Source organism: Mustelus asterias, chromosome 7 (genome assembly GCF_964213995.1).
Source record: "Mustelus asterias chromosome 7, sMusAst1.hap1.1, whole genome shotgun sequence".
In the NCBI taxonomy this organism is placed as follows: Eukaryota; Metazoa; Chordata; class Chondrichthyes; order Carcharhiniformes; family Triakidae; genus Mustelus; species Mustelus asterias.
Window position 1 is genome coordinate 18,563,338 of NC_135807.1, and position 21,343 is coordinate 18,584,680.

A 21,343-nucleotide genomic window follows, 5' to 3' on the forward strand; every position below is an offset into this window, starting at 1 on the left:
TTTCCTATCCAATGACTCTTGTACATGTGGATATTGAGAGCTAAGTGGATCAGGACTAGAGGGCTATCAATGCTGTGGTCAAACACTCATGGTTTAGGCTCAAGAAAGAAGAATAGTTCCTTGAAGATCTCGAGAGGTGACTAATATCCCTGCAGCCACACCATATAGGAGAGATGGGAACAAGATTGGAACAGCAATAAAATATTTTGCCCGATACTGGCTCAGTTAGATCCCTGTAAGGCTGAAGGGGACACCAGCCTCTTGAAGAAACTGGTTTCTCCATGGGATACACTCACCCTTCCAACTTCCACCAGATTTGTCACCATGACGATGGTGGCTGAGTTTTCTTGCCAGATCATCCTCCAAAAATCGTAGACGGTCTCTTGCATTGGTCCTGCGTGTAGATAAAGGAATCCAGACTTTACCACATGACAACAACAAAGAAAATCCAATCTATTGAGGCAGCAAAACACTCGAAACATCCATTTCACTCTCAGGGTGACCAAAATAACACCACACCCTGGTCAGGTTCCAAGCTCTCAATGGATCAGGCTTTCATTAGGAAAGGTGACAGGATTGTTTTAAGCAATATATTTATTTTTCAAATTTTGGACTTTGATGAAAATAGAGTTAACGGCAGGTCGGGGTTTTCTGTACATTTCCCATCCCCCATCCGCGGAGGTGGCCCAGCATTGCCGAGAGGTGGGAGCTTCAGGTCCTGCCTCTGTCAACGGGGGATTCCTGTGGTTCGTACCCTTTGCAGCGGGCACTCGCCATTAGCATGACCGGACAATCCCGCTAGCAGGAGCAGATGGAAAAGCCCACCCATTAGAATCATAGAATCATAGAAACCCTACAGTGCAGAAGGAGGCCATTCGGCCCATCGAGTCTGCACCGACCACAATCCCACCCAGGCCCCACCCCCACATATTTACCTGCTAATCCCTCTAACCTACGCATCTCAGGACTCTAAGGGGCAATTTTTAACCTGGCCAATCAACCTAACCCGCACATCTTTGGACTGTGGGAGGAAACCGGAGCACCCGGAGGAAACCCACGCAGACACGAGGAGAATGCGCAAACCCCACACAGACAGCGACCCGAGCCGGGAACCGAACCCAGGACCCCGGAGCTGCGAAGCAGCAGTGCCAACCGCTGTGCCACCGTGCCGCCCAATTAGTTTAATTTTACACCAAGGGTTTCCTTTATGTTCTAGTAAATATCACAGGATTGGAGGAATCTGCTTGACTGCTTTTTACTTCGAAGGGTAAGAATTTCTCCAGCGAAACCACCAAATCACATTGAAAAATAAAAGTCAAGCCCCCCAAACAGAAAGATGATGTTCCTATTCTTCCCCCTCTCCCGAATGTGTCAATTCTGTTGGTGGGCTGTGGTTTGAAGGTTCATTCGGCCTCGTTCCTGGCACTTTAGCCAAATGGTCACAATTCACATGTCATTGTTGAGGTATTCTTACTTTCCAAAGTGGATACTTTTTCACAGGCTAACACAATGGAGAGAGCTCAGAGCCCAGTATGATGGGCGGGGGGGTGGTCATCGCTTTATCGGCCTCATCTTGTCTGATTGAATGGACATCCATGTTCATTTGCCCCACCATACTATCACTTTTTGTATTCAATCAAAGCTTAACCAGAAGCATCTGCTGACATTAGAAGATTAGAACACAAGAAATAGAAGCAGTAGGCCAATTGGCCCCTTGGGCCTGCTCCACCATTCAATAGGATTAGTGCTGATCTGATCTTGACCTCAACTCTATTATCCTGCCCGCCTCCCATAGCCCTTATCTAAAATCTATCTAACTCTGCCCTGATTACAGTCAATGACCCGGCCTCCATTACTCTCTGGAGCAGAGAATGCCAAAGACTAACAAGCCTCTGAGAGAAGAAATTCCTCTTCCATCTGAAATGGGAGTCTCTTTATTTTTAAACTGTGCCCCCTAGTTCTACACAAGGGTAAACATCCTCTCAGTATTTACCGTATCATGCTCCCCCCTCTTCAAAATCTTATATGTTTCAATAAGATCACTTCTCGTTCTTCTAAACTCCAATTAATGCAAGTATATCCCTCTTTAAATAAGGAGACCAAAACTGTACACAGCTTTCTCTGTGTGGGTCTCCTCACTACCTTGTCCAGTTAGAGCAAGAATTTCCTACTTTCATACAAAGCCCTTACAACAAAAGAGATCATTCCATTTGCCTTCCTAATTAGTTGCTATACCTGCATACTAGCATTTTTGTAATTCAAAGAACAAAGAAAATTACAGAACAGGAACAGGCCCTTTGGCCCTCCAAGCCTGCACCGACCAACTTAACTAAAACCCTCTACCCTTCCGGGGACCATATCCCTTCATTCCCATCCTATTCATATATTTGTCAAGATGCCCCTTAAATGTCACTATCATCCCCGCTTCCACTACCTCCCCCGGCAGTGAGTTCCAGGCACCCACCACCCTCTGTGTAAAAAACCTGCCTCGTACATCTCCTTTAAACCTTGCCCCTCGCATCTTAAACTTATGCCCCATAGTAATTGACTCTTCCACCCTGGGAAAAAGTTTCTGTACGAGGACATTTAGAACATAGAACATAGAACATAGAACATTACAGCGCAGAACAGGCCCTTCGGCCCACGATGTTGCACCGACCAGTTAAAAAAAAAAACTGTGACCCTCCAACCTAAACCAATTTCTTTTCGTCCATGAACCTATCTACGGATCTCTTAAACGCCCCCAAACTAGGCGCATTTACTACTGATGCTGGCAGGGCATTCCAATCCCTCACCACCCTCTGGGTAAAGAACCTACCCCTGACATCGGTTCTATAACTACCCCCCCTCAATTTAAAGCCATGCCCCCTCGTGCTGGATTTCTCCATCAGAGGAAAAAGGCTATCACTATCCACCCTATCTAAACCTCTAATCATCTTATATGTTTCAATAAGATCCCCTCTTAGCCGCCGCCTTTCCAGCGAAAACAATCCCAAATCCCTCAGCCTCTCCTCATAGGATCTCCCCTCCATACCAGGCAACATCCTGGTAAACCTCCTCTGCACCCTCTCCAAAGCCTCCACATCCTTCCTGTAATGTGGGGACCAGAACTGCACACAGTACTCCAAGTGCGGCCGCACCAGAGTTGTGTACAGTTGCAACATAACGCTACGACTCCTAAATTCAATCCCCCTACCAATAAACGCCAAGACACCATATGCCTTCTTAACAACCTTATCTACTTGATTCCCAACTTTCAGGGATCTATGCACACATACACCTAGATCCCTCTGCTCCTCCACACTATTCAAAGTCCTCCCGTTAGCCCTATACTCAACACATCTGTTATTCCTACCAAAGTGAATTACCTCACACTTCTCCGCATTAAACTCCATCCGCCACCTCTCGGCCCAACTTTGCAACCTGTCTAAGTCTTCCTGCAAACTACGACACCCTTCCTCACTGTCTACCACACCACCGACTTTGGTGTCATCAGCAAATTTGCTAATCCACCCAACTATACCCTCATCCAGATCATTAATAAATATTACAAACAGCAGTGGCCCCAAAACAGATCCCTGAGGTACACCACTTGTAACCGCACTCCATGATGAATATTTACTATCAACCACCACCCTCTGTTTCCTATCCGCTAGCCAATTCCTGATCCAATTTCCTAGATCACCCCCAATCCCATACATCTGCATTTTCTGCAGAAGCCTACCATGGTGAACCTTATCAAACGCCTTACTAAAATCCATATATACCACGTCCACTGCCTTGCCCCCATCCACCTCCTTGGTCACTTTCTCAAAAAACTCAATAAGGTTAGTAAGGCACGACCTACCTGCCACAAAACCATGCTGACTATCACCTATCAATTCATTACTCTCCAAATAACTATAAATCCTATCCCTTATAATTTTTTCCAACATCTTGCCGACAACAGAAGTGAGACTCACCGGTCTATAATTCCCATCTATATCACAGCATTTTGTAGTTTCTCTCCATTTCAATAATATTACGCTTATTGACTCTTCCTGCCAAGGTGAGCAACCTCACATTTTTCCACATTACACTCTATCTGTTAATCGTTTCACTTAACCTATCTATATCATTTTGCATTGTGTCTGCTTCACAACTTACTTTTCCGGCTATCTTTGTATCATCAGCAAATTTGACTAATATCCTGTCCCTTCATCCAATTCATTGCTTTAAAGTAATTTAAAAAAGGAGCAAAAGTGACACATGGAGAAACTGTTTTATTAGTTAGAAAAACTGTACAAGGGAAATACATAATTCACCCAACTCCACTTTAAATCTTTAACTTGAGTCTCCATCTATTAGAAAACAGTGCCCAACATTTGATGTGATTCTGCAATTGGATAAGATTTGCTAAATAATCCTCCATGTGCTAAAAATTATGTTGACAACCAATGTAACATAGTCAGTCGGGCTCGTAGTGTGGTGTGTGTGTGTGTGTGTATATTGGAAGCTACATACATTAATACACACGACCCTACTGTTTGCAGACATAAAGAACATGCACAAACATTGTGCCTGTTTCATCTAAACAAAATAAGTAACAACCATTCACTGGTTTATTCCTCGGGGCAATGCCGTGACTAATCAGAGTCAAGTGTCTGGTTTAAATTTTCAAACAATGCTTGGCAGTTAACTGTCAGCCACCATCAACTGGTGCATTCATCATAGCAATGTCTCTACCAATCAGAGTCCACTTGCCAACCAATTGGCATTCTCTTCTCATACAGTATCTCTGAGATTGGTGTTCTTGTGATTGTCCTGATGAGTGCAAAACAAAATCTTTTTTTGAAATGCTATCCATCTCTGCTGAGAATTCCCGACATTGCTATAACTCCGTTTCCAATAGAGACACCACCTAAAACAATTCCTCTGCAACATCTTGTTTGCTCTAACATACCTCTGCATGATTCCCATCACCTGTGGAGAGAGGATCTAATGTATCATTGCACAGACAGTGCAATTGTTTTAATTAATTCATCAGACTTGGCAGCACAGGCTGCTTAGCATTTATTGCCCAGCCCTAGTCACCCTTCAACTAAGTGGTTTGCTGGGCCATTTCAGAGGGCAATTAACAGTCAACCACTTTGCTGTGTAGGCCACGTCAGGTAAGGACGGCAGATTTCCATCTCGAAGGGACATCAGTGAAACAGATAGGCTTTTCCGACAATCAATAATTGTTTCATGGTCATCAGTAGATTCTTAATTCCAGATTTTAAAAATTGAATTCAAGTTTCACCATCTACCGTGGCGGGATTTGAACCCAGGTCCCCAGAACATTAGCTGAGTTCCTGGTCTAGCGATAATACCACTGGGCCATCGCCTCCCCTGTATTATTCAACAGTGAGGGACCGATGAATGACTGAAAGGAAAACCCCAGTTTCTCACTGGTCACAACGTGCTTATGGAGCTTCCACACTGCCCCACAGCCTGAATTTCAATTCACTTAAAAAAAAAGCACAACAAAAGGCTTTAGCAAACTTCAATGCTACCAAAGTGCCGTTGGAAGTACCGTGTAATTTATAACATGTGACAATCCACGAAAACATTCAAACTTTGCTGAATGCCATAAAAGAGATATTCTGGAAGGGCCATCTTCCTTTCTCCCCACAATGCTTTCAGATCTCTCCTGGGCTTTCATTAACAGTCTGTCTTTGCATTGTCACCATTTGATCCCAAGCTGATTTACACTGATGTACTGCAAACTGACTCCTAGTTGCCTCGCCTCCAACTGGAGGAAGCTGCTTATTGAAATATTAATGCTTTACTTTCTTCCCAGAATTGATGGAGATGAGTGGCTTTGAAAGCGCTTTCCCTTTAAAGTTGCTTTTCATAAAAAATACAAGTTAATCAGTTCCACCCAAGCTGCCTGTGCAATTACTTTCAGAGGGTTATCTGCAGCAAGTTCTGTGATTCCGGTTCTTTGTCAGGTTTTCTCTGCATTCCTTCATTAGTATTCATTTTCCGTGTCCTTCGAATTTAAGATAGACGTTAATGAAATCCCAGTTCCTTTGATCCATTCCGGGACAGCCATTTCCTGGCCTTGATTATGTTGCATTCCTTAAACACGTATCCACAATATGCAAGATCCAATATGCCCCAACTTAGACTTGGAACTGGACATTAGAAGCGGTTACCAGCATGGATACCAGCTTGGCAGATGCTGAATTGAGAGGAGCTTGATATTTCCTTTGTTGTTGTTTAAGTTTCAATGAAATCATTGTCTTAGAGGTTGCATAGTGATAATGGGGCAGCACTGCTATTTGAGTCAGATGATTGTGGGTTCGAGCCCCACCTTGGACGCAAGCTTTTGTGTCGGGAAAAAGATACAAAAGTCTGAGTTCATGTACCAGCCAACTCAAGAACAGCCTCTTCCCTGTAGCCATCAGACTTTTGAACGGACCTTCCATATATTAAATTGATCTTTCTCTACACCCAAGCTAAAAGTTAAAGTTTATTTATTTGTCACAAGTAGGCTTACAGTAATACTGCAATGAAGTTACTGCGAAATTCCCCCACTTGCCACACTCTGGCACCTGTTTGGGTACACTGAGGGAGAATTTAGCATGGCCAATGCACCTAACCAGCGCGTCTTTCAGACTGTGGGAGGAAACCAAAGCACTCGGAGGAAACACACGCAGACACAAGGAGAACGTGCAAACTCCATGCAGACAGTGACCCAAGCCAGGAATCGAACCCAGGTCCCTGGGGGTTGTGAGGCAGCAGTGCTAACCACTATGCCACTATGACTGTAACATTATATCCTACACCCTCTCCTTTCTTTCTCCCCTATGTACTCTATGAACGGTATGCTTTGTCTGTATAATGCACAAGAAACAACACTTTTCACTGTATCCCAATATATTTGACAATAACAAATCAAATCATCTATACTTGACTTACACTCCAGGCGGGATTTTCTACCCCCCCCCCCCGGCATGTTTTGCGGTGGCAGGGGCAGCTTGCCAAGATCCCGCCACTGCCAACGGGGTTTCCGACTGTTTCTACCCTCCACCGCAGGGGACTCACCATCAGCAGGACTGGAAGATTCGGCCGGCAGGAAGCCTTTCAATGTTTGCCCTTTAAAGTTTGTTTATTAGTCACAAGTTAGGCTTATATTAACACTGCAATGAAGAAAGTCGTCACACTCTGGAACCTGTTCGGGTCAATGCACCCTAACCAGCACGTCTTTCAGACTGTGGGCGGAAACCGGAGCACCCGGAGGAAACTCAGGAAGACACAAAGAGAACGTGCAGACTCCCATACTGACAGTGACCCAAAGCTGGGAATCGAACCGGGTGCCTGGCACTGTGAAGCAGCAGTGCTAACCACTGTGCCACCCATACCCCCCGATATGTGGAAGGTAAATGGTTAAAAAACAAAAGAATGGCAGCATGTGTCCACTCTGTGTTTACTAACTGCAATGTTAAAATTTGGACAGGTGGGGACCTCCTGCTTTGTAAAAGCTGTATTCACACGCTCCATGTGAGAAAGATTAACTCGTGCACGAAATGCCACTTGGCGAGAGCTCAGCCTGTGTGAGTATATCACAGAGAAATAAACACTATAATTATACTGGGGGGAAACGAACGAAGTCCTGAATTTCACACTGGATAATATCTGACGCTGAGGACACCTCCTGCACTCAGCACTCAGCAGGTGAATGTTCCTCTTCTTATCATTAATTATTTCATGCACTGCAAAGGCTTTTAAAAATAAAAAAAAATCCTCTCTGCAACATTTGTATTCATTTCTCATCTTGAGATCTGTTACCACAATAGTTGAGCCACACATGCGAAGTGGCCGCATTTGTATTATGATGTGCTGGTACTTTTACCCTAATTAAGAACTATTACGACTAAATTACTTTCAGGAAACAAATTATGCTGCAGCATAGTACTTGTTAAATGTCACACATGCCTGATTTCATGCATTTCCCGGGGATTCATAATAACAGCTTACAGTAAATTACATCAGCGCTGCCATATGCGCTCCTGTGCAAAATGAAAGGAGACAGGTTTGCATTTTAGGGTGGCACAGTGGTTAGCACTGCTGCCTCACAGCGCCAGGGACCTGGGTTCGATTCCCGGCTGGGGCCAGTGCGGGGTTTGCACGTTCTCCCTGTGTCTGTCTGGGTTTCCTCCGGATGCTCCAGTTTCCTCCCACAATCCAAAAAACGTGCTGGTTAGGTGCACTGGCCATGCTAAATTCTCCCTCCGTTTACCTGAACAGGCGGCGGAGTGTGGCGACTCGGGGAATTTCACAGTAATTTCATTGCAGTGTTAATGTAAGCCTACTTGTGACACTGATAAATAAACTTAATTTAAGTAGTGCCTTTCTCAACCATTGGATGTCTCAAAGAGCTTTACAGCCAATGCAGTGACTATGGCTTCAGAAGTGTAGTTACTTGCTGTGGTGTTAACAACAGCAGCCAAACTCCATACTGTGAGGTTCTACAAAGAACGGTACGGCCATGTCCAAATAATCGGTTTTGGTGATACTGGTTGAAGGATAAATATCAGCGAGGAAACAGGGCTCTTCTTTCTACAATGCCCTGGGATTTTCCACATCCACCAAGAGGACTGTCAGTTTATCGTCTCATGAAAAAAGATGGCGGAGGCGATCTTAGAAAATAATTTGAAGTGTTGACCGAGTGTGAAAACAGGAGAGTTTCAGACCCTTTTTTTGTAGTGAAAGCAAAATCAAATCTTATCACACTTAGAGAGAAAAAAGAGGCAAAGTGTGATTCTCGCCACTAGAGGGAGTGGATGGAGTGTATTCATACTGGGAAGCCAGCTGCTGACTGCTAGAGGGCGCTATTGCGCATGTTCCTGATCTCCCAACGCATTACGTACAAGAGTAAGTAGTGCATTGGGAGATTGTCACTCCCCCAGCCTCCCTGGACATTGCTCCCCCCTCCACCGCCGATTGCATCCTTTCGATCGCACCCTCCCCAATGATCACCACCCCCAATTCCCCCAGGTGTGAGGCTGATTACGCTGGGGCAATTCAGTGCCAGTATCACTGTGAGGGGCGAGAAACTGGGCACAAACCCTGTTTCAATACTTATCAGGGTTCAGTATTAATACAATAAGGGAGCTTAATCAATTGTGCGATGTTGCAAAATAATCCAGTTTAAACAGTAACACTTATACTCTCGGCTAAAGCACGACCTCGAGGTTGACAAACTCATGCTCAAACAGAACAGAGTGTTCCTGATGTTCCTGCAAGTGGATTGACTGGAACATATTCCATTCTGCTGAGAACCCTTTGATTAGCTGCATCCACGGAACATTATGGTGTTTTCAGATGTGAGAAGAAAGAAAACAGAAGGGGATTGGGAACTGGGAATACTGCCAGACAAATCCCACTGTCTGTTGTACAAAATGAAATTAAATAGAAAAACATTTCTTTCAGCTTCAGAATATGATCTTCCAATGCTGGAGCCACCTCTCGGGAGGCTTGCTTCACACATACCCAGTATTTTTTCCATTCATTCTTAGGGCATTGCCAGCAAGGTCGGCATTTATTGCCAATCCTTTTATTGCCGAGGTCTGATACAACTAAATGGCTCACTTTCGAGGATTACGTCAGCGGTAATGGTGTGGGTTGAGAGATTCCTCCCTTGGTGGATCTTAGTCAACCAGCTGGGAATTTATGACAATCTGATAGCTTCTTGGTCACTTGTACTGGGAGAAGCCCATCAAAGTCTCTGCTTTCTCAGCATGCTAAGGAGATTCGCCATAGAAACATAGAAACCCTACAGTGCAGAAGGAGGCCATTCGGCCCATCGAGTCTGCACTGACCACAATCCCACCCAGGCCCTACCCCCACATATTTACCCGCTAATCCCTCTAACCTACGCATCTCAGGACTCTAAAGGGCAATTTTTAACCTGGCCAATCAACCTAACCTGCACATCTTTGGACGCCATGAATGCTACGACTCTCTCCAATCTTTACACCATAGGAAGCATCCTTTCCGGGTGTATCACAGCTTGGTACGGCTCCTGCTCTGTCCAAAACTGCAAGAAACTACAAAGGATTATGAATGCAAACCAGCCTCCCATCCATTGACACTGTCCACACTTCCTGCTGCCTTGGAAAAGCTGTCAGCATAATCAAGGAACCCCACGCACCCCAGACATACTCTCTTCCACCTTCTTCTGTCGGGAAAAAGACACAAAAGTCTGAGATAATGTACCAATCGACTCAAGAACAGCTTCTTCCCTGCTGCCATCAGATTTCTGAATGGACCTACTTTATATTAAGTTGATCTTGCTCTATATCCTAGCTATGACTGTAACACTATATTCTGCACCCTCTCCTTTCCGTTCCCCCTATGTACTCTATGAAGGGTATGTTTTGTTTGTATAGTGCGTAAGAAACAATATTTTTCACTGTATCAAAATAAATGTGATAATAATAAATCAAATCAAATTGAACAGAAAATCCCTGGATGGTTCATGTGTCTTTCGTGTCTTACACAGATGGCCTGGGAGCAGGTTGCTCATTGTTATCTTCTCATGTGGGTGAAGAAAAGCACAGTGGCACAGTGGACAGCACCTCTGGCTCTTAGCCAGAAGCTCTGGTTCAAGACCCACTCCAGGACATGATAGCCAAGGAAGGTTTGTGCATAATGCGGCCAAAATGTTTGCCTACCAACCTGCAAATCCTTACAATACAAGCCAAAGGTAGTTGGTAAGAGTGGGAGTGATTTCTGGTCAGCCATGCAACGAAAAGAAAGTTGGAGCCTCGACTATCCATATTTCCAGACTACAAGGTACATGTAAAAGTTCATCTTGACACTGCAACTCAGACTCCCTGAAACACATCATCCCTATTCCCCCTGAAACCTTGGATCAGTTCACCTCTTAAATTTCTAAATTGCTGGGAGCAATGGGTTATATAACTTTTAGCCTTCCCAAGCTTGGTTCTTCAACCATTTCCAACCTCCATTGCCTATCCTTCCCATAAAGATAGGAGCCATCCGTTTGTCTTGTATCTTGTTAAACTCTGTATTTTGTACAAGTGGTCAGTGTTCAGAACTTTGAAATCTTTAAGTAATATTTAAGAAAGAAAGATTTATAAGTGGCATAACTGATGATAAACATACACGTGGAAAGTAATTCCTGGAACATAGTTGGCACCTGACAAGAGCTACTTAAAGAAAAGGAAAGTCTCGTGGGAGTTCCTTTCGCTCTGATTGCTCCCTGCTTTTTATTAGCTCAGTTCCCCAGCGTCAAAATAAATTTCTGTATTTATATTATTTTCTATTAAAAGAGGGGAGCACTTGTTGTGAAAAGTTTTCCAACAGACTTTCACTTAGCTTTTACGAGGATTGTTCTGAATCAAAACAGGCTGTAACTCAATCTGCTTCACATTGAGGTACATTTGGGAACCAGATCTGTGAGGCACAAGGATTGCTGTGTTTGAGGGGGGATTTTAATAACCTCGGGTAAAAACCACGACAAGGCAGAGCAGACAGGCTAACTGACCACTACTGCAATCAACTCTTCTATTAATAATTGAATTACTGGGCTGAATGCCTGATATTATGCTGTAAATTTGTAATTCTATGGTTAGGCCTCAACATGGTTTGTCTTTATAAGATCTGGTTTTTCAACCAACATCGTAATAAACAGATATTGAGTCAGAAATAGATAATCTATAATTATGGGTACTGCAGGGATCTGTGCTAGGACTCCAACTGTTCACATTATATATTAATGATTTGGACGAGGGAACTAAATCTGCAGTACCACTTCCGGCCACTGCAGTGCTGTACCTGGCTGAGAATAATCTTTAATTATACTTAAAAATGAAAACAAAAGACATTAATACCCACTTTATGGGTAGATTTTTAAGGGTGGCGGGCAATTGGCAGCCGTGCGTTAGGCGCTGACTCTTAGGGGCGAATTTTCCCATTCCACCTGATACGGAAATTGGAGCGGGCAAAGGCCGGACCATGGGAAGGTCGGTTGATCTCGAGTGGGATTTTCTAGTTTTGGGGTGAGCATAGCAGGAAAATCCTGCCCTTAAACTCCCACTGCCATTTAACACTCACTTGACGTTGATTGGCAATGGGCAGGACTTCTGTCTGCCCTTGGAAGGAAGGCCCACCTGTAAGAGCTGTCAGCCAATCAGTTTGGCTGACAGCACTTCAACCCAGCCTGGCACAGCACTGCAGTGGCCGGATGTGGTACTGCAGATTTAGTTCCCTCGTCCAAATCATATAATGTGAACTACTGGGGTCCTAGCACAGATCCCTGCAGTATCCCATTATTCACTGCCTGCCAATTGGAAAAAGACCCATTTATTCCAATTCTTTGTTTCCGGTCTGCTAACCAGCTTTCTATCCATCTCAAGACACTACTCACAATCCCATGTGCTTTAATTTTACATTTTGATTTGATTGGATTTATTATTGTTACATGTATTAACATATAGTGAAAAGTATTGTTTCTTGCACGCTATGCAGACAAAGTATACCGTTCATAGAGAAGGAAATGAGAGAGTGCAGAATGGACTGTTACAGTCATAGCTCGGGTGTAGAGAAAGATCAACTTAATGCAAGGTAAGTCCATTCAAAAGTCTGACAGCAGCAGGGAAGAAGCTGTTCTTGAGTCGGTTGGTGCGTGACTCAGACTTCTGTATCTTTTTCCCGACAGAAGAAGGTGAAAGAGAGAATGTCCGGGGTGTGTGGGGTCCTTAATTATGCTGGCTGCTTTGCTGAGGCAGCGGGAAGTGTAGACAGAGTCAATGGATGGGAGGCTGGTTTGTGTGATGGATTGGGCTACATTCACGACCTTTTGTAGTTCCTTGCGGTCTTGGGCAGAGCAGGAGCCAAGCTGTGATACAACCAGGAAGAATGCTCTCTATGGTGCATCTGTAAAAGTTGGTGCGAGTCGTAGCTGATATGCCAAATTTCCTTAGTCTTCTGAGAAAGTAGAGTAATAGTAAACATAGTAATCTGCTATGTGAGACCTTGTCAAAAGCCTTCTGAAAGTCTAAATAAACCAATCCACCAGTTCTCACTGGTCAACTCAACTAGTTACATCCTCAAAGAATTCCAGTAGATTTGTCATGTATGATTCCCTTTCATATATCCATGCTGACTTTGTCTGATTATACCATTGCTTTCCAAATGTTGTGCAATGAAATCCTTGATAATGGACTCTCGCAACTTCCCTACTACCAATGTTAGGCTCACGGGTTTATAGTTTCCTGTTTTCTCTCTACCTCCCTTTTTGTCCAGTGGGTTTACATTAGCTACTGTTCACTGGAACCATTCCAGAGTCCAAAGAATTTTGGAAAATGACAACCAATGGATCTACTATTTCTCGGGTCACTTCCTTAAATACTCTGGGCTGAAGATTATCAATACCTGGAGATTTCTCCACCTTCAATCCCATTAATTTCCTCAAAACTATTTCTCCACAAATATGTATTGGTCCAGAAAACTATCCCGTATGCACTCCAGAAATTCCTCCTCTATTAATCTGACTCATCCTATTTATATGCAGATTAAAGTCACCCATAGATGTTGCTTCATCATATGAATCTCAGATTTTGCTTTCAGCAAGCAGTTTGCTGGGGGGGAGCGGGGGGGGGGGAGGTTATCCTGTCCATTCAATTTTATGCTGCCCACCACCCTCCCCCCTAACCCCCCCCCCCCCCCCCCCCCCCCCCTCCCCCCAGAACCTGTTTTAGGGGGAGTGGAAAATTCTGCTCTAAAGTACAATAGTGGCTCTGGAGGGAACACTACGTCACATGATGGTATTATCTTTATACCTGGGGACCTGGCACTGTCTCTGGCACCACTTGGTGTTGTGTGCGTCAATTTGACTCAAGCGTCCAGGTCAGAAGGCTGTATTTTCATGATGTGCAGCTCCAACTCTAGTGGACAGTGGACCAGCAGAGATCTGGACCAGAAGCTTGGTGAAACCTTTTTGTGTGGGGCAGCACGGTGGCACAGTGGTTAGCACTGCTGCCTCACAGCGCCAGGGAACCAGGTTCGATTCCCTGCTTGGGTCCCTGCCTGTGCAGAGTCTGCACGTTCTCCCTGTGTCTGCGTGGGTTTCCTCCGGGTGCTCCGGTTTCCTCCCACCCTCCAAAGATGTGCATTGGCCATGCTAAATTCTCCCTCAATGTACCCGAACAGGCGCCGGAGTGTGGCGACCAGGGGATTTTGTAGTTCCTTGCGGTCTTGGGCAGAGCAGGAGCCATACCAAGCTGTGATACAACCAGGAAGAATGCTCTCCATGGTGCATCTGTAAAAGTTGGTGAGAGTCGTAGCTGACATGCCAAATTTCCTTAGTCTTCTGAGAAAGTAGAGTAATAGTAAACATAGTAATCTGCTATGTGAGACCTTGTCAAAAGCCTTCTCAAAGTGTTAATGTAAGGCTACTTGTGACACTAATAAACAAAGTTTATCTTGTGGTTCTTGTGAAGCCAGGATGAAAATTGCTGCTCCCTCCTGCTCCACTCACATTTTAAGGAGCTGTTTTATAATGCGGTAAGAGTAATCCCTGCGCTGTGCATTGCCATCACAAGCTCCTGCTGTCCTGAAAATTGTCATCAGGGTCCCAACTATATGATTAGGTCATTTCAATTGCTCACTGTTGAGTTTAATCAGGCTCTTAGGAAAATGTTCCCAACCTCATCACTGGGGCTAATGGGCCGATAAAGCTGCTGATTCAATTTTGAGGTCATTACTGCCCCATTAACAGCAGGTAATAGAAGTCAAACTTGACCTCCCTTTATGAAAGATGACTGTGCTATATAACTACATTAAACTGTGCTCCAACAATATTAACGGTATATGAAATACTTTCAAATGTACAATTCAAGTTTCACTCTTCTGCTGAGGTTCCTATTTTCTTCAATGGGCACACTAATTTCTGGACAATTCTGTCGGAGGCCAAACTAATGCAGCCAGGCACTGCTTAATTGCTCCGATCCTGATGAATCTACCCCGCAGTGTCAACTGAGTGACTGCAAAGCGCACATTTGTACAACTGCCTCCTGTGTAATTGGGGTGTGAGAGGAATAGCTTTGGAGTTCAATTCTAACAACTTGTTTTGTGGTCTGCAATGCCAACTCCACAGACTTGTAGCTCACAGATTACAATTTTGCACCACTCTGACCTATGGAGAAAATTAAATTGAAATCATCTTACTTAATGCAGAATGTATTAGTAGCTTTATTAAACCAGCAGAACACAGAGCTCTCTCACGCACATTAATTAATCTTGATTAGCAACACAGTAACACATGAAGTAAATTTCCCAGTACAATCTAATTAAGGATGTTTTTACTTTGCCCTAGTTCCATGCTGGTGTTGCCAGTTCATGATAACATCAATGTAAAGGAAGCACGATGGCACAGTGGTTAGCACTGCTGCCTCACGATGTCAGTGGCCCAGGTTCGATTCTGGCCTTGGGTGGCAGTCTGTGTGGAGTTTGCACATTCTCCCCATGTCTGTGTAGGTTTCCTCTGGGTGCTCCGCTTTCCTCCCACCCTCCAAAGATGTGTAGGTTAGGTGGCTCGACCAGGCTAAACGTGCTGGGTTACAGGGATAGAGTGGGGAATTGGCCTGGGCAAGATGCTGTTCAGGAGAGTCAGTGTGGACTCAATGGGCTGAATGGCCTCCTTCTGCACTATAGGGACTGTAGGGTTCTATAGTTCTAAGGTTGACAACCAGAGGACCATCAGTGGAGCAAAAATAAGATAGATTAGCAAAACGTTCCTGAAGGTATTGGGTTGCATTGCGGGCAACTGTGGCTTTTACCTCAGAAGTCTAAGTTTCAACTCAGCTCAAACTAAATCCTAAACAATGTCAGCCTTTTTGTGTTAACAGACAGTACTCAACTCGTGTCAACTGTCAGCACGTTAGGAGAATAATCATTGATTAAGGGGAGAATTGGAGGTTGTCTGTACTTTCAGAGGATGGAACTGAAAACCGCTGCAACAAAGCTTTCTTCCCCATAGTTAGCTGTGCACAAACCGGTGGTAAAAATGTTTAAAGTTGAATTGATGGGTCACATTTACAGGTGGTTTTATTTACCCAGATGCCAAATAAACTGTTAGGGAGAATTTAGTATGGCCAATGCATTTATCCAGCACGTCTTTTGGACAGTGGGAGGAAACCGGAGCACCTGGAGGAAACCCACGCAGACAAAGAACAAAGAAAATTACAGCACAGGAACAGGCCCTTCGGCCCTCCAGGCCTGCACCGACCATGCTGCCCGACTTAACTAAAACCCCCTACCCTTCCGGGGACCATATCCCTCTATTCCCATCTCATTCATGTACTTGTTAAGACGCCCCTTAAAAGTCACTGCCGTATCCGCATCCACTACCTCCCCCGGCAACGAGTTCCAGGCACCCACCACTCTCTGTGTAATACATCTGCCTCGTACATCTCTTTTAAAACTTGCCCCTCGCGCCTTAAACCTATGTCCCCTAGTAATTGACTCTTTCACTCTGGGAAAAAGCTTCTGACTATCCACTCTGTCCATGCCTCTCATAATCTTGTAGACTTCTATCAGGTCTCCCCTCAACCCCCGTTGCTCCAGTGAGACCAAACCAAGTTTCTCCAACCTCTCCTCATAGCTAATGCCCTCCATACCAGGCAACATCCTGGTAAATCTTTTCTGTACCCTCTTCAAAGCCTCCACATCCTTCTGGTAGTGTGGCGACCAGAATTGAACATATATTCCAAGTGCGGCCTCACTAAGGTTCTATAAAGCGTCAACATGACTTGCCAATTTTTAAACTCAATACCCCGGCCGATGAAGGCAAGCATGCCGTATGCCTTCTTGACTACCTTCTCCACCTGCATTGCCACTTTCAGTGACCTGTGTACCTGTACACCCAGATCCCTTTGCCTATCAATACTCCTAAGGGTTCTGCCATTTACTGTATATTTCCTATCTGTATTAGACCTTCCAAAATGCATTACCTCACATTTGTCTGGATTAAACTCCATCTGCCATCTCTCCGCCCAAGTCTCCAACTGATCTATATCCTGCTGTATCCGCAAATCCACCAATCTTTGTGTCGTCCGCAAACTTACTAATCAATCCAGTTACATTTTCCTCCAAATCATTTATATATATTACAAAGAGCAAAAGTCCCAGCACTGATCCCTGAGGAACGCCACTTGTCACAGCCCTCCATTCAGAAACGCACCCTTCCACTACTACCCTCTGTCTTCTGTGACCGAGCCAGTTTTGTATCCACCTTGCCAGCTCACCTCTGATCCCATGCGACTTCACCTTCTGCACCAGTCTGCCATGAGGGACCTTGTCAAAGGCCTTACTGAAGTCCATGTAGACAACATCCACTGCCCTACCCTCATCAATCATCTTCGTCACTTCCTCGAAAAACTCGATCAAGTTCGTGAGACACAACCTCCCCTTCACAAAACCATGTTGCCTCTCACTAATACGCCCACTTATTTCCAAGTGGGAATAAACCCTGTCTCGAAGAATACTCTCCAATAATTTCCCTACCACTGATGTAAGGCTCACCAGCCTGTAATTACCTGGATTATTCTTGCTACCCTTCTTAAACAAAGGAACAACATTGGCTATTCTCCAATCCTCTGGGACCTTCCCTGTAAGAAGTCTCACAACACCAGGTTAAAGTCCAACAGGTTTATTTGGTAGCAAATACCATAAGCTTTCGGAGCACTGCTCCTTCGTCAGATGGAGTGAGACCTTCCCTGTAGCCAGTGAGGATACAAAGATTTCTCTCAATGCCCCAGCAATTTCCTCCCTTGCCTCTTTCAGTATTCTGGGGTATATCCCATCAGGCCCTGGAGACTTGTCTACCTTGATGTTTCTCAAGAACCCCAATACCTCCTCCTTTTTGATCTCAACATGACTCAAACTATCTACACATCCTTTCCCAGACTCATCATCCACCAAGTCCTTCTCTTTGGTGAATACTGACGCAAAGTACTCATTTAATACCTCATTACATGGGGAGAACGTGCAAACTCCACACAGACAGTGACCCAAGCTGCGAATTGAACCCGAGTCCCTGACACTGTGAGGCAGCAGTGCTAACCAAAGGACTTATATTCAGTCTTGTCCAGTTGAAGATGTATTTTTCTTTAAAGCTAGTTGCATCCACATTTTTTGGAACAACAAAGGTTCTCCATGAGCAGCACAGTGGTTAGTGCTGCTGCCTCACAGCGCCAGGGACCCGAGTTCGATTGCCGGCTTGGATCACTGTCTGTGTGGAGTTTGCACGTTCTCCCCGTGTCTGCGTGGGTTTCTTCCGGGTGCTCTGGTTTCCTCCCACCCTCCAAAGATGTGCAGGTCAGGTGGATTGGCCATGCTAAATTGACCCTGGTGTCAGGGGGACTAGCTGGGGTAAATACATGGGGTTATGGGGATAGGGCCTGGGTGGGATTGTGGTCAGTGCAGACTTGATGGGCTGAATGGCCTCCTTCTGCATTGTAGGATTCTATGAGAAGAGAAACAAAGTGTCTTTGAGTATTCCTCTCAATGCATTTGTAGAATTACACGGGCTTGCAGACAGAACAGACTGGAGTTACGTATTACTTAATTTAAAGATTCCGATCAACAATCCTTCCTCGCTTTACGTTCCGTCACTCTGGCCACTGTCTTTCTGTTGAGCATCTCATTATCCGGCTCACAATTTGCTGCTTCTCACTCTCAGCAGAAGCATGACGAACATATCCACCTGTGCACATTCATTCTAACTCAGCGCTGACTAATTCCCTTCCTTTTAACCCGGCAGGGTAAACCCCAGCTCTGGGAGAGGAGCAAAGCAATTTGAGATTAATGCAGTAAATGGCCCAAGTTGGAGGCAGATACCCTGAACAAATAAGCCCTCGGCCTCACTGCCTCTGAAATCTTACAACTGACCCAATGATGTCCAGCTCCATCTGTCAGGCTGACCGTTACCTGGCTGAGTGGTGATTTAAGTATTCCATGCTGCTATTGAGGAGAGAAGGGGAGTTCTCTCAATGCGTTAGCGATTATTGCTACCTCCAACAATAACACCAGTCACGTCATTGTTCTGACAGATGGTTGTGGGATGTTGCTGTGTGTGTGGATTAGCTGGCCGTTTTCCTCCCATGAAATTCAGAAGTAATCTCTCTTTCAAGACCAAAATGAGGATGGCTTTCATGGTCTCACCTGATCTGCAACAGGATCTGGATAACATCCAGGCTCGGGCTGGCAAGTGGCAAGTAACATTCGCGCCACACAAATGCCAGGCAATGACTATCACCAACAAGCAACACTCTAACCACTTGACATTCAATGGTGTTACCAATACTGAAACCGCAACTGTCAACATCTTTGGGGTTACCATTGACCAACTGGACTCGCCACATTATCACAGTGGCTACGAGGGCAGGTGAGAGGTTTTTGATTTGATTCGATTCATTATTGTTACACGTATTAGTATACAGTGGGAAGTGTTGTTTCTTGTGGCACTATACAGACAAAGCATACCGTTCATAGAGAAGGAAAGTAGAGAGTGCAGAATGTAGTGTTACAGTCATAGCTAGGGGGTAGAGAGAGATCAACTTAATGCGAGGTAGGTCCATTCAAAAGTCTGATGGCAGCAGAGAGGCAGCTGTTCTTGAGTCGGTTGGTACGTGTCCTCAGACTTTTGTATCTTTTACCCGATGGAAGAATCCTGCTTTGAGTAACTCACCTCCTGACTCCCCAAAGCTTGTCTACCATCAACAAGGCACAAACCAGGAGTGTGATGGAATGCTCCCCACTTGCTTGGATGACTGCAGCTCCAACAACACTCAAGAAGCTTGACACCATCCAGGACAAAGCAGCCCACTTGATTGGCACTCCATCCACAAACATTTACTCCATCCACTATCGACACACATTGGTAACAGTGTGTACTATCTCCAAGATGCACTGCAGCAATTCACCAAAGATCCTTCGCACTTTCCAAACCCACGACCACTTCCATCTAGAAGGACAAGGGCAGCAGATAAATGGGAACACTACCACCTGCAAGTTCCCCTCCAAGCCGCTCACCATCCTGACTTGGAAATATATCGCCGTTCCTTTGCAGTCGCTGGGTCAAAATCCTGGAATTCCCTCCCTAACGGCATTGTGGGTCAACCCACAGCACGTAGACTGCAGCGATTCAAGAAGGCAGCTCACCACCACCTTCTCAAGGGCAACTAAGGATGGGCAATAAATGCTGGCCAGCCAGTGATGCCCATGTCCCATGAATGAATAAAGAATGATCATAGAATCCCTACAGTGCAGAAGAAGGCCATTCGGCCCATTGAGTCTGCAGACTCTCTGATAGAGCAATTTACCCAGGTCCACATCCGCCCTATCCGCGTAACCCCACGCAATTACCCCACTAATCCATCTAACCTACAAATCTTCAGACACTAGGGGGCAATTTAGCATGGCCAATCCACCTAAGCTTCACATCTTTGGACTGTGGGAGGAAACCGGAGCACCCGGAGGAAACCCACACCGACACGGGGGGAACATGCAAACCCCATACTGACTGATCATTGTTCTTCAAGTGCACAGCATCTTACTGCATTTGAACGATTCGACTGTGTTTTGACTTCTTTCCCACCCAGATCAATTTATTCACCCTGGCCATTTTACCACATTGCTCCTGTGGTCCTACCCCTGTCACTCGATTGAAAATAATGTCGCAGATTAAAACTTTTCTAGCGTGCTTGGCACTTTATCGATTAGCAATACGTCTTTTTTCATTGGCCTCGTGACAATGCAGCCAGAAACTCTCATCCACATGTTCCGTGGCATTCTCTTTGAAGCAGCACTATATTTACTTAACAGATGTTTCAGAAGCGCATCGACTGAGCCAATAAAACATCTGCTTGCCGAGGCAGGTAGACATGTTCTCAGGATCTGTGTTAATGCGATGCGACTGTTGTCTCAATAAAACATCATCATTTACCATGTCTGAAGAATGAGATACATTTCACAATCTCTCCATGGGGTTGCCAATGAGAAAGTAATCTGTAGGAGCAGCACTCAGTTAGGCTACAGAAAGACGAATGCCTGAGAGACATCAAAATAGCTTTCCCTGGCTTTGATCCAAACCAACAAAACTCAACGGTGATGTCAAGGACTCTGCTTGTTTTATGGTTATCTTGTGTCTCTTTTCTTGCCCCTCCCCCCCCCCCCCCCCCCAACCATTCAGTGCAATGTTAAGGCATGCTTCTGCACATGTGACTACTTAGACTGAGAATTCCCGAGTCTGACAGAATTCTTCCCTGTGTCGAAATCGACGGACTGA

At 45.0% G+C, this 21,343-nt stretch overlaps 1 protein-coding gene across 5 annotated transcripts in view; it reads right to left on the reverse strand.

Moving 5' to 3' along the window:
* LOC144495597 (receptor-type tyrosine-protein phosphatase mu-like) overlaps nt 1-21,343 on the reverse strand; it is an 896,407-nt gene that overhangs the window by 59,427 nt on the left and 815,637 nt on the right. For all 5 annotated transcript variants that reach the window (XM_078215746.1, XM_078215745.1, XM_078215744.1 and 2 more), the window contains one exon: nt 297-394. In XM_078215746.1, the coding sequence (XP_078071872.1) occupies nt 297-394 (98 nt within the window). The remainder of the gene's footprint in view (nt 1-296; nt 395-21,343) is intronic.